Genomic DNA, 16,457 nt, shown 5'->3' with positions numbered 1-16,457 from the left:
CTGTAATTCAGAGATGACCACCTTCGGAGGTCCTGCTTTTCAGCTTTCTGCCTAATTCCCTAAATTCTCTCTTCAGGACCTCCTCCCTTCTCCTACTTATGTCATTGGTAGCAATATTTGTCACAACTTCTGGCAGTTCATCCTGCCCCTTTAAAATGCTGTTGACCTGTTCCGAGACATTCCTGACCCTGGCATTGGTGAGGCAACATACCATCGGGATTCTTTAATATGTTCACAGAATCTTGCTGTTCCTCTAATTATGGAAATCTGCTTTCACCACTGCACTCCTCTTCTCCCCAATTCCTGTATGAGCCGCAGAACCAGACTTAATGTCAGACATCTGGTCGCTGCGGCTTCCCCCGATAGGTCATCCCCCTCATTCCCAGCGTTGTACTGATTATTGAGGAGAATGGCCGGAGGGGAACTCTGATCGTCCAGTCACTCTCCCTCTGCTGATGGTCCTGCAACTTGGGGGTGGCTACCTCCCTGTAGCTCCTATCTAACCTCTCCTCATTTTCCTGAATAAGCTGAAGTTCATCCAGCTGCAGCTCCAATTCCTGAACATGGCCTTGAAGGAGCTGCAGCTTGATGCACTTTGTGCAGATGTAGTTATCACGGAGACTGGAGGTCTCACACAAATAACAGTACCATTCACAGACCCATTCTCAGCACTATAGCTGTATACTCACAGAAAAAGAAATACTAGAAACTTACTTATTTAGAACTTCTACTAGTTCTTGCCCAAGCCTGTCAAGCCAAAGCCAGACCACTCTAACACTGGCCCACTCACACAATGGCCACTCTGCTTACACCTCCTTTCTTTGTATTGGCTCCTGCACAGGTTTCAGCCTGCAGAAAGAAACCTGAAAGCTCTTTTTAAACATGGCACTGCATCACTAATGAACGAGCTCTCATGCTGATTTCAGCCCGCAGGAAGTCATGACATTATGTTGTGATGGAATCTACCTTCTACATTTCTACTGCAAAGATGTTAGAATTAATGTAAATATGCAAAACAACTACATATCACAAAGGGATTCAAATTCTAATTGCTTAAGCATTTCTCACCATGCAACTCCAGCCTATTGTTCAGGAGCCAAGTTATTTGAGGCTTTGGCTTGCTTCCAGTGGTGATACAACTGATCACCTTCTTCTTCGGTGATTGTTTAGTGATGTTCAGAATGGGAGTTAATGGTGGAGCTGAGAAGATATGAATATGTTTCCATGCAAATTAACTGTCACACAACATGATATATACAAAGTAAATGTATTTCTTAGCATGGAGTTTAATTTCCCGAACCAATGATTAAATATGTCATCACATTTTATCTCACCAGTATACATACCTAAAACAGTCAGCTTCAATTGCTTCTTTACTATTTGGTGATCATAATACAAGCAGCTATATACACCGTCATCGTCCACTGTGGTTTTGCGTAGCGTGATGATTAACTGTGAGCTTGAAAAATTAACTAGTTTGTATCTGTTGTCCCTTAGTGCTGTTGGAAAAAGAAATTTCTTAATTATTATCTTTATAACATAGTCCCATGATTGAATGTTGGAGCAGACTCGATGGGCCAAATGGCCTAATTTGGCACCTATGTCTTATGGTCTTATAGCGGCTTGCTAAATGAAAATAAGAATGACATGCTTCCAATTAAATATGTAACTTAAACCTTTCAAGATGGTAGATAGATAGATAGATAGATAGATAGATAGATAGATACTTTATTCATCCCCATGGGGAAATTCAACTTTTTTTCCAATGTCCCATACACTTGTTGTAGCAAAACTAATTACATACAATACTTAACTCAGTAAAAAAATATGATATGCATCTAAATCACTATCTCAAAAAGCATTAATAATAGCTTTTAAAAAGTTCTTAAGTCCTGGCGGTTGAATTGTAAAGCCTAATGGCATTGGGGAGTATTGACCTCTTCATCCTGTCTGAGGAGCATTGCATCGATAGTAACCTGTCGCTGAAACTGCTTCTCTGTCTCTGGATGGTGCTATGTAGAGGATGTTCAGAGTTTTCCATAATTGACCGTAGCCTACTCAGCGCCCTTCGCTCAGCTACCGATGTTAAACTCTCCAGTACTTTGCCCACGACAGAGCCCGCCTTCCTTACCAGCTTATTAAGACGTGAGGCGTCCCTCTTCTTAATGCTTCCTCCCCAACACGCCACCACAAAGAAGAGGGCGCTCTCCACAACTGACCTATAGAACATCTTCAGCATCTCACTACAGACATTGAATGACGCCAACCTTCTAAGGAAGTACAGTCGACTCTGTGCCTTCCTGAACAAGGCATCTGTGTTGGCAGTCCAGTCTAGCTTCTCGTCTAACTGTACTCCCAGATACTTGTAGGTCTTAACCTGCTCCACACATTCTCCATTAATGATCACTGGCTCCATATGAGGCCTAGAAGTTTTTTATTCTAACAGAATAGTATTGGTTTGATTTTTCTTTTCTCTGCCTCTGTTCCCGGCTCACCACTGCCCCCCCCCCCCCCACCAATGTGTGCGCATGCACGCACACACACACACACACACACACACACACACACACACACACACACACACACGTATGGAGCAAGAAAATAACTGATTGCAATGAACACTGGGAGATCTGGTGAATGTAGAGTTTTATATTGACTGCAGTGTTCGTGCTCACCTTTGATGTCATTAAAGTAGAGAACTTGCTGCTTTGGATTTTTCCACTCAATAAATGATCCTTCACTTTTATTCATTGTGCAATTGAGGACTGCTGAATTTCCCTCAAGGACTGTGATATTCTCCAACTTTAGGCTGTAAGTGCTTGCTGGAAATATAGAGGAAAAGCATGCAAACATGTTAAACCAGCAAAATTCAGCTGCATGTATCACAATGTACACCATTTTATTGTTAATATTCAGCTTCTTCCTCCTTTGGTTCATAATGATACATGTTCTGAGATAATGCATGACTTCTGGTGAAACAAATTTTGATATATAAAGTAGTATTTTCTCTACCGAGAAAGTGACATATTGGCCTTTGTATCTTTCTATCCCACTAAGGAGCTGTTGGAAGCCATAGTCCATCCATATCTTAGGTTGATATTACATAGGACTTCATGACTAATCCACAATCCATGTTACTAACTGAATACTCCAAAGCTACAGTTGTCAAGCAAGACAACTTTTATATGTCCTTCAATTCTGAGAAATGACTTTATTGGACCTGTTATTCATCCATCCTCTGTGTTTAGTATAGTAGCTACTAAGGTTCATGAGAATTTCCCTTTGTTGCTAGTATATTATTATGGATTCCTGTCTCTGTGCATCAAAATTAGCCATTCATTATAGAATTGCCTCACCATGTCATTCCTTGCAGAACTGAGGTAGTTCTGTATTGATTTGTTATATATCATAGTGAGTTTTGGTCAGTTAGCAATTTCCAACAACTTATTGTTAGTGTTACTGAAGATACTTTGTCATTAGGGTAACTCCAGATGTTCTGAAATCTACTCCACTCCATTGCTAAATGTGTTTTTTTCTAAAAGTTTTGTTTTCCAAAATACATCAAAAATATTCTCTGAAACTATTAATTTTTGCTATATGCAGTTCCACAACTGTCACATTACCAATTGGTAATATTTAAATATCTTTGACTGCATAAATCCAAGGCAAAAAACAGCTACATCTTTTCTCAATGCTTCAATAATCTTGACAAATTTATGCAAGTTATGAGAGAGCTTATAGTTCAATATATCATTCTCTGAGAGGCTGTTGAATCTTGCTGGAACTCACGGGCATAGCCTTTGGATTATATGTTTGTCATTTAGAACTGAGACAAGGTGAAATTCTTTGATGAAGACAATTGAAAAACTTTGGAATTAATTACCTTCTAGGACATTGAATTCTCAGTTATGGAGTTCATTTTTGGGAATCAAAGGGATCGGAAGACTTGGGGATTGAGCTTGAGGCCGAAGATCAACCATCTTTTGGAATCAATGGCATTGCGTCCATTGTATGGTTTATATCTATAATCAGTGCCAGAAGAGTCAGGATTCTCCAACTGTTACTTGGGAATTCACAATTTGGGCTTTCCCAAGTTTATATGGAGAAACAAATTCACAGAAAATTGCAGAAATTCCATTTCGACTAAGTACGGATTTTGCAATCTGGTGAGAGGAAATGAAAACTGAGAGGTTTTTATAGTCGCCTGAATGTTAGATGTAAATCATGTGTAGAAAGACTTTAATGTGACCAGTGTGCAAATTGTGACCAACCCCCCCCCCCCCTTAGATAGTGGAACCTTAAAGAGGCATGGAGGAAGAAATGTTACATTCAATGCTTTGATATTTTCTGAAAAAATGGTTGCTGTATTGTGTGCTTCCTTCACCAGTCTCTGTGACCACAGTGGTCTTTCCGGTGTGAAGAAGTCTACAAGAAGGCATGATTCATTAAAAAGCCCCTGATGGAAAATTCTTTACATGTTTGTCTAAGCGAACCTATGTCGCCTTTAATCTTATGTTATTCACATTTCTACTTTAAACATGTGAATGATGATTCACTGTTGGCTAAATGTCTCAGACAAATGGAGCATATAGATGACACCAAGTAAACCACAAGTACTACAGTAGCTTCACAGTGCAACAGTGAAGCCTTTGTTAAAATTAACTCAAATTATGCATTCAGCTGGTGCTCATTTGTAATATCAGTCCACTACAAGGGACGTTCCAAGGAATGCACTCTATTCCTCGCTGCCTATACCTAGTTTATTAAGAGACATTGTTGGCTTCCTGAATTATTTAAGATAAGAAAATGCCCCTATGAAATACACTTCTGAATGAAAGATGATAAGGCTATTGAATGGTTTCCTGGTATGATAAAATCTACCTAGTTATGATCTTATTTACCTGCACTGCATTTTCTGCCTGTAGGTGTTGCACTTTGTTCTGCATTCTGTTATTGTTTTCCTTTGTACCAGCTCAATGCGCTGTGTAATGATTTGACCTGTATGAAGAGTATGCAAGACAAGCTCTTCACAGTACCTTGGTACATGTGACAATAATAAACCAATTCTAATTCCATGTTCAAATGCTATACTTGCTCTTAGGGAGACAACATGGTCAATAAAATGAGCCGAAGTAAACATTTTCATGTTTTTATGTTTGATGTTGTTCTAAACAAATAAAGCCTTAACCGATGATGTTAATGATAGTGTTGCCTTTATGGTCATGTGACACAGAAGGTGTGAAAAATCCATTCAACCTATCCATTCATCCGGCTGGTGGTGCAGTGGCATCAGCGCCGTACTTTGGAAGCGAAGGCTCCCAAGTTCGAACCCAGTCAGCCTCCCCACCGGGCACGCTTTCCATCTGTGCCGGGTTGAGTGTTGAGCTGGCCACTCGGCCTCGTAAAAAACAAGGGTCGAATCAGGAATGTTCATATCATGACCTGGTTAATCCGAAAGGAGACCAATCCTGACACTACACACCAGACAAGAATGGCTGACTGTCTGGTGCAACAAGCTATGAAATGCAACCTATAATAATAATAAATCCATTTGTCATGAACAGATGCATGGACAAATATTATTCCAATGATGTAAAGAGTTATTCTTGTTGATTCCATCTCAAGACTACAAAGCCTGGTATTTGCAGTATTTTCATAATTTTGAAGAGGAAATCTCCAAAAACATGCTTAAGCTGATTGAAGTGACTCTTTTCAAATACTTTTAATAGCTGCTGGAGAAGTTCTTCCAACAACTTGACATTTAAATCTATCTTTCTTGGTTAGAATAAACTCTTGATGTCTCCTGCCAATAAAATAAACCTTCAACATAATAAACCCTTGACTTAATAAACCCAGCCAGAAGAAGAGGAGAGAAAAATCTGAACTTGTTGATCTTTCTTACAAGTGTTTTAAATTATTTTGGCCAACTGTATAAATCAGGTAGGAGAACTTAGAGCTTTGTTAATTCCCCTTATCATTTATAGTAAAAGCTTGAAATCTGATAATGCAATAACTAGTTCTAAAACAATTTACATTTGTTTTCCTCAAGATAAATCTCTACCTAAGCGATGGAAAGTAAATATTTAGGTAAGTGCGGCCTAGTAAAAATCTGTGCAATATCTCCTGCATTGTACGGTGTTGAGATTGACTACGTCATCAAGTACTTAAATGAAGGGCCCAGCATGGCAAAATGGATACTTGTTGCTTGTTCTCCAGCCAGTCTATTTTGCACTTATAGACTACCATTTATTTTGCTCCTTAAATTCTTTCCCCTTAGTATTTCAGAACTACATAAATACATTGCAATTTGAAAGTAGGTTTTAACTTCAGAAACAATTCTCTTTCCTACTCCCCTGTGTCTTCCATGGCCCTATAAATAGTATTCCACTTTGAATATGAATATCATGAAGTCTGGGCTGACACCTCAGTGTGTTCACCAGAAAGCACTCTCTTTTTGATGATGAGATGTTCAAGCAAGGCAGCTAGATCTAATCTCTCATGAGAAAGTAAAAATCCCAAGACACCACAGGAAGAACTCAAGGGAAGTTCTATCAGGCTTTCTGGGCATTACTTATCGTCCCATCAACATTCCATAGCATTAGTCTGTACTGTCAGATGGGCTGCTCCTTTTCCTGTTTTACAAATAATACCGAAATGTCAAAGATATTTCTTAGCCTGCAAAGCAGATTGGAATATCCTAAAGATATTGTTGCTATTTTATTGGACTAGTTTGACAGTCAGTGGATGATCAACTGCCAGAAGCTTTAAGTGAAAGTTTCACCTATACCAAAGTTTGTAATCAAGAATTAGAATCAATTTAATCTCGGTGGCATGGCTAGGTGATTCTACATTGTCTGAATCGTGGTACTGCTTCTGTGGCATGGCTAGGTGAAAGACTGAGCAAGGAAAATGTCTTTCTGGATACAAGTCTGAAACATTGAAGATCCTGCTCAATACAGGATTTGCAAAATAGATAATCTTTGCTATAATTTTAAAAGACACATCAAAAGAAGGTGAAATATGCTGCTGCAATTTAAAAAACATTGCAAAGTCAATGATATTCTTTAATTCCCTTATCTTGCTGCAGTGTTACAGCATATTGTTTCTATATACAGATAAATCCCCTTCAATGAAGACAAATATAATTTGTTTTTATTTTTAAAAAATACCTCATGGAAAAATTAACCTCTGGTTAAAAACAATGCCCTTTTATTGCCAGTCTTTTATGAATTTGAAACAGTGTTCATGGTTACTTAAGGTTCTCATAGCCAGAGGAGGGGGGTATGTGTGGGCAGTTGGGATGAGCTCCCACTATGCTCCCAATGGTGTGCATCTCAGATAGCCTCTGATTGTCTAGCTCTTGTCCTTCATGTGTGGCTTAGCTAGTAAGTCCTGTGGTACTGTTTCAATTGACTGGAGAAGAGCAAAGATGGGCTACTTGTGCCTTAAAACCAATCACTTCAGGCAGATGGCTGATCATCTGGGAGAAGAAAATCTCTGATCTCAAACCTCCTCTGTCTTGTGGTTATACCCACTTAAGGGGAAGGCTTTGGGAGTTAACCCCCAGGGAAGATTCTGGAGCTGGAGTCCCTAAGGTGATCCTACATTGAGTTCAATGGTGACTGGCAACTCCTGCAACACCACTGGTGCCAAAGTGTATCGGTCTCTGCCATTCCTTTGAATTCATCAGCTGTGTGGAGAGTTGGAGCCTGCTGTATGGGGAACAGCTTGCTCTCCATATTGTATTGCCCTGGCTTGTATACTGGCTTGTGTATTTATTATTATGATGCAACATCCCCGACCAACATTAGGGCTGTCTGTTTACGAAACACATTAATCTTTGTGACCATTTCCCCAAGCAGAGGATTGGTTTGGGAAGATCACTGAGATGTAAATGCCATTTTTCTACAGAGTGTGATGGTCATTGAATTTAATCCTGGTCTCATTCTGTACACATGATAATAGGGGAAATTGCAGTTGTGAACTTGAACTGCAGCTGACTATTCAGTCCTTACACACCAGTCAGAACATCCTTTGAGTTGCTAAGGCTCACATGAAGATACTAGTACAGTGGATATATTACTAAACCGATAAATTAGAAACCTAGATTAATAGTCTGAATTCTGACCTCAGCAAAACATCTGTAGATCTGAACATAAAATTATTGCAAATTTGCTTCCAAGGAGCCAGATAAAGTTTTCATTTAAACAGAGACACCCTCCGCAGGTTAATCAGCAATAATGAAAAGAGAATGTTAATGTTTCAGGTTGAATTATCTTAATCAGATCTTCAACATGAAGCATTAATTTTGTTTCTCTCCATAGTTGTTTTCTGATCTGCTGACTTTTCATAGAATTTGTTTAGGTTTTCAACATTTGTGTTTTTTTTTAATTTTCAAAGTTTTTGATTTTACTTTGAAGTGCTAAAAAGATTTAAAAAGTTATTATTGGTAATGGTAAACATGAGAGATTCTGCAGAGGCTGGAGATCCAGAGCAACACACACAAAATCAGCAGGTCAGGCTGGAAATGAACAAACAGTTGATGTTTCCGCTGAGACCCTTCATCAGGACTGCAGGATTGGTAATGGTGCTCTTTGAAATAAAGAATTGTTGTAAAAATCCAGATTGATTTATTTACCCTATGGGGGAAAACCTGCAAATCTTACCTGGAATCTACTCTGAAATGACCTTGTCCTCTGACTCTGGGCAATCCAGGAGGGGCAACAGATGTTGCCATGCCACCATCCATGCAGGAATAATACTAAAAATAAATAAATCAACTGCATGTTCAACATGTTTCTATAGTTTGTGGGGCTCCCTAAATGCTCCCAATGGCATACGCCTCAAATAACCTCTGACAACCTGCCAGGTTCTGGCCTTCATCTGTGGCTGAGCTACTGAGCCTGGCAGAACCACTTCTACTGATGGGAGAAGGGGCAAGGTTACTGGTGCCTTAACACCCATTGCTTTGGGCAGATGGGGCTTGTCAGCTCATCTAGGAGAAGGAAAACTCTGATCTCAGACCTCCACTGCCTTGTGGCTATACCTACTCACGGGGAAGGCTTTGGGAGTAAACCCCGAGGGAAAATTCTGGAGCTGGAATCCCTAAGGCAGTCCTACGTTGAATTCAATGCTGACTGGCAACTCCTGCAACGCAGCTGGTGCCGAACTGTATCAGTAACTGCCGTTTCTTTGGATTCATCAGCTGCGTGGAGAGGGGTAGCCTGCTGCATGGGCAACAGGTTGCTCTCTGTACTATAATGCCCTGGCTTGCATAGACAGCAAGGATGCAGCATATATGGTTGACCTTAATCAACAGAGTGCCTACAAAGGTTCGACTGTATGCCTTCCCAATGCATTTATATAACCATATAACAATCACAGCACGGAAACAGGCCATTCCGGCCCTCCTAGTCCGTGCCGAACTCTTAATCTCACCTAGTCCCACCTACCCGCACTCAGCCCATAACCCTCCACTCCTTTCCTATCCATATACCTATCCAATTTTACCTTAAATGACACAACTGATCTGGCCTCTACTACTTCTACAGGAAGCTCATTCCACACAGCTATCACTCTCTGAGTAAAGAAATACCCCCTCGTGTTTCCCTTAAACTTTTGCCCCCTAACTCTCAAATCATGTCCTCTCGTTTGAATCTCCCCTACTCTCAATGGAAACAGCCTATTCACGTCAACTCTATCTATCCCTCTCAACATTTTAAATACCTCGATCAAATCCCCCCTCAACCTTCTACGCTCCAATGAATAGAGACCTAACTTGTTCAGCCTTTCTCTGTAACTTAAGTGCTGAAACCCTGGTAACATCCTAGTAAATCGTCTCTGCACTCTCTCTAATTTATTGATATCTTTCCTATAATTCGGTGACCAGAACTGTACACAATATTCCAAATTTGGCCTTACCAATGCCTTGTACAATTTTAACATTACATCCCAACTTCTGTACTCAATGCTCTGATTTATAAAGGCCAGCGTTCCAAAAGCCTTCTTCACCACCCTATCTACATGAGACTCCACCTTCAGGGAACTATGCACTGTTATTCCTAGATCTCTCTGTTCCACTGCATTCCTCAATGCCCTACCATTTACCCTGTATGTTCTATTTGGATTATTCCTGCCAAAATGTAGAACCTCACACTTCTCAGCATTAAACTCCATCTGCCAACGTTCAGCCCATTCTTCTAACCGGCATAAATCTCCCTGCAAGCTTTGAAAACCCACCTCATTATCCACAACACCTCCTACCTTAGTATCATCAGCATACTTACTAATCCAATTTACCACCCCATCATCCAGATCATTTATGTATATTACAAACAACATTGGGCCCAAAACAGATCCCTGAGGCACCCCGCTAGTCACCGGCCTCCATCCCGATAAACAATTATCCACCACTACTCTCTGGCATCTCCCATCTAGCCACTGTTGAATCCATTTTATTACTCCAGCACTAATACCTAACGACTGAACCTTCTTAACTAACCTTCCATGTGGAACTTTGTCAAAGGCCTTGCTGAAGTCCATATAGACTACATCCACTGCCTTACCCTCGTCAACATTCCTCGTAACTACTTCAAAAAATTCAATAAGGTTTGTCAAACATGACCTTCCACGCACAAATCCATGCTGGCTACTCCTAATCAGATCCTGTCTATCCAGATAATTATAAATACTATCTCTAAGAATACTTTCCATTAATTTACCCACCACTGATGTCAAACTGACAGGTCTATAATTGCCAGGCTTACTTCTAGAACCCTTTTTAAACAATGGAACCACATGAGCAATACGCCAATCCTCCGGCACAATCCCTGTTTCTAATGACATCTGAAAGATCTCCGTCAGAGCTCCTGCTATCTCTACACAAACTTCCCTCAAGGTCCTGGTTCAATTAATGTTTAACAAAACATTCTAGTTTTTGAATCATTTTACAAATACTTTTTGCATTTCTCTTATAAGCATTTTCTCAATGAACAGTGTCATTCTGATAGTTTGACTGTATTCAACCTTTGTGATTCACTAGCTATATTAGTGATCTTTTATAACTTACCGTCAGTAGCTATAAATTATATGTATATAAAATTAGTAAAATATAAATAATAAGAAATATTATTTCTGTAGAGAATTCTTAGAGCTTGGAAGTTTCCAACATTGAATTTCAAATGGTTTCATTTAAAAAAAGTTTCATGTAAAAGTTCTACAAACAGGATGTCAGCGCAAGACACCTATAATTCACACGCTTTAGACTTATTGCACAGTAGTTTCACAGTACAGTTAAAATAGTTCTACATCCAAGAAGTTAAGTAACAATTTTTATTTACCTTGAAGTGCTGCAAGGACTAGAATGTATAGGATGGAGCGAATAGCCATGCTAATCCTGTATGAACAAAACAGTACGTCTCTGGGTGAGCTCCTTCTGCTTCTGTATTTAGTAAAGTAACAGGACGTCAGTCACCATGACGTTACAACACCATAAATAGTAAAACAACTTCCACCTAGTTTTCATCTACGTAGTGAATACACATGACCATGTTTTCAATGTACATCGTTTTGAAAAGAATGTGATCCTTTCACTGCCAGTGGATTATTAAAGAGGGCTGCAATTTTCCGCATCTTACTCAGTACAATCACGAAAGCATAAAACATTCTCACTGTAAAGATTAAGGAAATTTGGGTGCAAGTTATAACCAGTTTTAACTATATTCTCAACATCCTTTTGCTTTAATGAAACATTCCTTTACCCCTCATTACCATCTCCCTGCTCCAACAAGCGCAGGAGAATGCTAATCCCCTTAATTCGTGGACGCTCATTTATTTGTTTATTAGATACTGTGTGGATAGTCCTTTTCAGCCCTTCAAGCCGCGGCTCCCAGTAATCCCCCGATTTAATCCACACCTAATTTACAAAGACCAATTCACTTGCCAACCTGGTACATCTTTGGACATTGGGAGGAAACTAGAGCACCCAGAGGAAACCCACACGGTCACAGGGTGAACATACATTCTCTTTACAGGCAGTGGTGGGAATTGAACCTGGGTCGCTGGTGCTGCAGAGTGTTGTGCTAACCACTATGCTAGCAGGCCACCCTTATAGGAACATTGTGATTTTATACTTAAAATATCAAATCTAAAGATATGTTACATAGAAACATAGAAATGCTGATAAGTGTGAGGTGCTACATTTTGGTAGGACTAATCAAAATAGGACATACATGGTAAATGGTAGGGCATTGAAGAATGCAGTAGAACAGAGTGATCTAGGAATAATGGTGCATAGTTCCCTGAAGGTGGAACCTCATGTGGATAGGGTGGTGAAGAAAGCTTTTGGTATGCTGGCCTTTATAAATCAGAGCATTGAGTATAGGAGTTGGGATGTAATGTTAAAATTGTACAAGGCATTGGTAAGGCCGAATTTGGAGTATTGTGTACAGTTCTGGTCACCGAATTATAGGAAAGATATCAACAAAATAGAGAGAGTACAGAGAAAATTTACTAGAATGTTACCTGGGTTTCAGCACCTAAGTTACAGGGAAAGATAGAACAAGTTAGGTCTTTATTCTTTGGAGCATAGAAGGTTGAGGGGGGACTTGATAGAGGTATTTAAAATTATGAGGGGGATAGATAGAGTTGACGTGGATAGGCTTTTTCCATTGAGAGTAGGGGAGATTCAAACAAGAGGACATGAGTTGAGAGTTAGGGGTAACACGAGGGGGAATTTCTTTACTCAGAGATTGGTAGCTGTGTGGAACGAGCTTTCAGTAGAAGTTATAGAGGCAGGTTTGGTATGGTCATTTAAAGTAAAATTGGATAGGTATATGGACAGGAAAGGAATGGAGGGTTATGGGCTGAGTGCAGGTTGGTGGGACTAGGTGAGAGTAAGCGTTTGGCATGAACTAGAAGGGCCGAGATGGCCTGTTTTCATGCTGTAATTGTTATATGGTTATATGGTTTATATGGTTAAATTCTACAATACGTTACAGGATCTGTGGCCCACAATGTTGTGACCATGTAACCTACTCTAGAAACTGTCTAGAATTACCCTATCACATAGCCTTCTATTTTTCGAAGCTCCATGTACCTAACTAAGAGTCTTTTAAAGATCCCATTGTATCCACCTCCACCACCATTGCTGGCAGTGCATTCCACGCACTCACCACTCTGTGTGAAAATCTTACCTCTGTCATCCCTCTGATACCTTCTTCCAAGCCCTCTCGTGTTAGTCATTTCAACCATGGAAAAAGCCTCTGGCTATCCACACGATCAATGCCTCTCATCTATCAGGTCACCTCTCATCCTCCATCACTCCAAGGAGAAAAGGCCGAGTTCACTCAACCTATTCTCATAAGGCATGCTCCCCAATCCAGGCAACATCCTTGTAAATCTCCTCTGCACCCTTTCTATGGCTTCCACATTCTTCCTGTAGTGAGGCGACCAGAACTGAGCACAGTACTCCAAGTGGGGTCTGACCAGGGTCCTATAGAGCTGTAACATCACCTTATGGCTCTTGAACTCAATCCCACAGTTGATGAAGGCCAACACACCATAAGCCTTCTTAACAATGCTGTCAACTAGCTTTAAGTGTCCTGCGGACTCTGACCCCAGGATCCCTCTGATCCAAATATTGATCTTATTTGGCCTCAATGAATACTGCACCTCCTGTGTCTTTAGTCTTCCTACTTTAAGGATGAGTTACACAATGGGTTAAAGATCCTTCATGATTATTATGTTCCCTTTATTGATACTTGCCAATGCAAACTATAGAATCGATCACTGCCTTTATGGCATTGTCTACGAGGGCAGTAAGCTCAGAACTAACAACAATGGCTTTTATGTCAATAAATCAAAACCATATTGTATAAAGCACTGATACATAAATACCTCAGACCAGCAAAGAATGTCTTTCTTGAAAATGAATCTGTGCTGTCCAGGGAGTAGGCCCGGTCGGGGGTAAGAGTTAGGGTCAGGCAGTCAGATTGGAGATGTAATAGTTAATTCGGATCAACCCTGAGCTGTTTGGACTGAGGAAAAAGCTGGCTTGCATTGAGCTGGTGCTCAGGTCAGGACCCACATTGGTTAGTTTGTACATTAGGGAAAGATTTGTGGTCACTGATCAGAACAGCAAGAGATGGAAGATCAGGAAGAACATGAGAAATTCTGTAGATGCTGGAAATCCAGAGCAACATACACACACACACACACAAACTCAGCAGGTCAGGCAGCATCCATGGAAATGAATTAACAGTTAATGTTTCGGGACTAAACCCTTCTTCTGGACTGGAAAGGAAGGGGAAATTTGCCAGAATAAGAATGTGGAGGAGGTTTAGGAGGTGATAAGTGAAGCTGGGTGGATAGGAAAGGTAAAGGACTGAAGAGGAAGGAATCTGATAGGAGAGGAGAGTGGACCATGGGAGAAAGGGAAGGAGGAGGGGCACCAGGGGAGGTGATGGGTGGGAGAGGTAAAGGGCTGGAGAGGAAGGAATCTGATAGGAGAGGCGAGTGGACCATGGGAGAAAGGGAAGGAGGAGGGGCACCAGGGGAGGTGATGGGTGGGAAAGGTAAAGGGCTGGAGAGGAAGGAATCTGATAGGAGAGGAGAGTGGACCATGGGAGAAAGGGAAGGAGGAGGGGCACCGGGGGAGGTGGTAGGCAGGTAAAAACAGGCAAGAGTGGGGAAGAGACAGAGAGCAGACAGTGAAGGAATTTTTTTAGTGGAGGGAGAAACTGCTATTCATGCCGTCAGGTTGGGGAACACCAATTTATTCTGGTTTCTTTCCTTAATCCAAAGAACAACTGATTGTTAGATTAATAGACCACAGTATTTTTTGTAGAGTGTAGATGGGTGATAAAAGGGGTTCTCATGAGCATACAAGAGAGAAGCACATGCAGAATAATTTTGAATGCCATTTTGATTTGAGACTGTCCTGTATATTTGTTTAAATGACAGTGTTTCCCCCCCCCCCCCACGTAACATGGAAACTGGCTCCTGAGACTGTCCTGCATATATTTAAATGACAGTGTTTCCCCCCACGTAACATGGAAACTGGACTCATGAGAAATGCCCACACTGTATTTAAAGTGTGTCTGTGGTTTGGAAAATACAGAAGCACATACAGAATAATTTTGAAACTGATGCAAGTGTTGGTGGTGTGAACCACTGTCCACCGCTGACCTTAAATGGTGCCCACAAGTGCTAGAGTCAGAGCTAGGTTTATAAGTTGGTGTGGGATAAAGTTTGACAAATTGTTCTGCTTCTTACTAAACAATCTTCCACCCCACAAGGGAAAAAAAGGTACTAGCAGTTGACCACAGGTTTACTCATGAATGGGAACAACCTCTTCATGGCTTCCTGTTGTGCACTTTGATTACTTACATGTAATGCATCTGGTTGCTTCTGCAAAAAAAACAAAACTATATAGTGGCATTAGCTTTAACCAAAATGTAAAGAACTGATTGATAAGTAGGTAATCTCACTGAAACAGATACACCCAGTGGCCACTTTATTAAGCACAGGAGTGGAACTGGTGTGGTCTTCTGCTGCTGTAGCCCATTCACTTTGAAATCTGATGTCTTGTGCATCAGAGATGCTCTTCTGCACACCACTGTTGTAATACATGGTTATTTGAGGTACTGTTCCCTTTCTGTCAGCTCAAACATCTGGCCGTTCTTCACTGACCTCTCTCTTTAACAAGGCATTTTCACCTACAGAACTGCCACTCACTACATGTTATTTCTTTCTTGCACAATCCTCTGTAAACTCTGGAGACTGTTGGGTGTGAAAATCCCAGATCAGCAGTTTCTGAGATAGTCAAACTACTTCACCTGTCACCAACAATCATTCCACGCTCAAACTCACTTAGTTCGTATTTTCCCCCATTTTGATCTTTGGTCTGAACAACAATTGAACCTGTTGACCACGTCTGCATGCTTTTATGCATTGAGTTTCTGCCACATGATTGCTTGATTAGTTATTTGCATTAACTACAGGGGTACAGGTGTGTCTGATAAAGTGCCACATGATTGGCTGATTAGTTATTACATTAACGACAGGGGTACAGGTGTATCTGACAAAGTGCCACATGATTGGCTGATTAGTTATTTGCATTAATGACAGGGGTACAGGTGTGTCTGAAGTGCCACATGATTGGCTGATTAGTTATTTGCATTAATGACAGGGGTACAGGTGTGTCTGAAGTGCCACATGATTGCCTGATTAGATATTTACATTAATGTGCAGGGAAACAGGCACATCTGATACAGTGCCACTGAATCTGATTTTTTACAATTACAAGGCAGATACTGTGCATAGAAACATAGAAAACCTACAGCACAATACAGGCCCTTTGGCCCACAAAGCTGTGCTGAACATGTCCCTACCTTAGAACTACCTAGGCTTTACCCATAGCCCTCTATTTTTCTAAGCTCCATGTACCTATCCAAAAG

General features: G+C 40.7%; 1 protein-coding gene across 3 annotated transcripts in view; it reads right to left on the bottom strand.

The window, feature by feature from the left end:
* The window catches only part of LOC140716668 (cytotoxic and regulatory T-cell molecule), a 32,216-nt gene extending 20,780 nt beyond the window's left edge, over positions 1 to 11,436 (bottom strand). For all 3 annotated transcript variants that reach the window (XM_073029490.1, XM_073029488.1, XM_073029489.1), the window contains exons 1-4: positions 11,340 to 11,436; positions 2,676 to 2,822; positions 1,347 to 1,499; positions 1,069 to 1,200 (exon numbers count right to left, since the gene is read on the bottom strand). In XM_073029490.1, coding sequence (XP_072885591.1) covers positions 1,069 to 1,200; positions 1,347 to 1,499; positions 2,676 to 2,822; positions 11,340 to 11,388 — 481 coding nt within the window. In that variant the 5' untranslated portion in view covers positions 11,389 to 11,436. The remainder of the gene's footprint in view (positions 1 to 1,068; positions 1,201 to 1,346; positions 1,500 to 2,675; positions 2,823 to 11,339) is intronic.
* Positions 11,437 to 16,457: the final 5,021 nt, after the last annotated feature.

Source organism: Hemitrygon akajei, chromosome 26 (assembly GCF_048418815.1).
Source record: "Hemitrygon akajei chromosome 26, sHemAka1.3, whole genome shotgun sequence".
Taxonomy (NCBI): domain Eukaryota; kingdom Metazoa; phylum Chordata; class Chondrichthyes; order Myliobatiformes; family Dasyatidae; genus Hemitrygon; species Hemitrygon akajei.
This window is presented reverse-complemented; position numbering and strand designations above follow the sequence as displayed.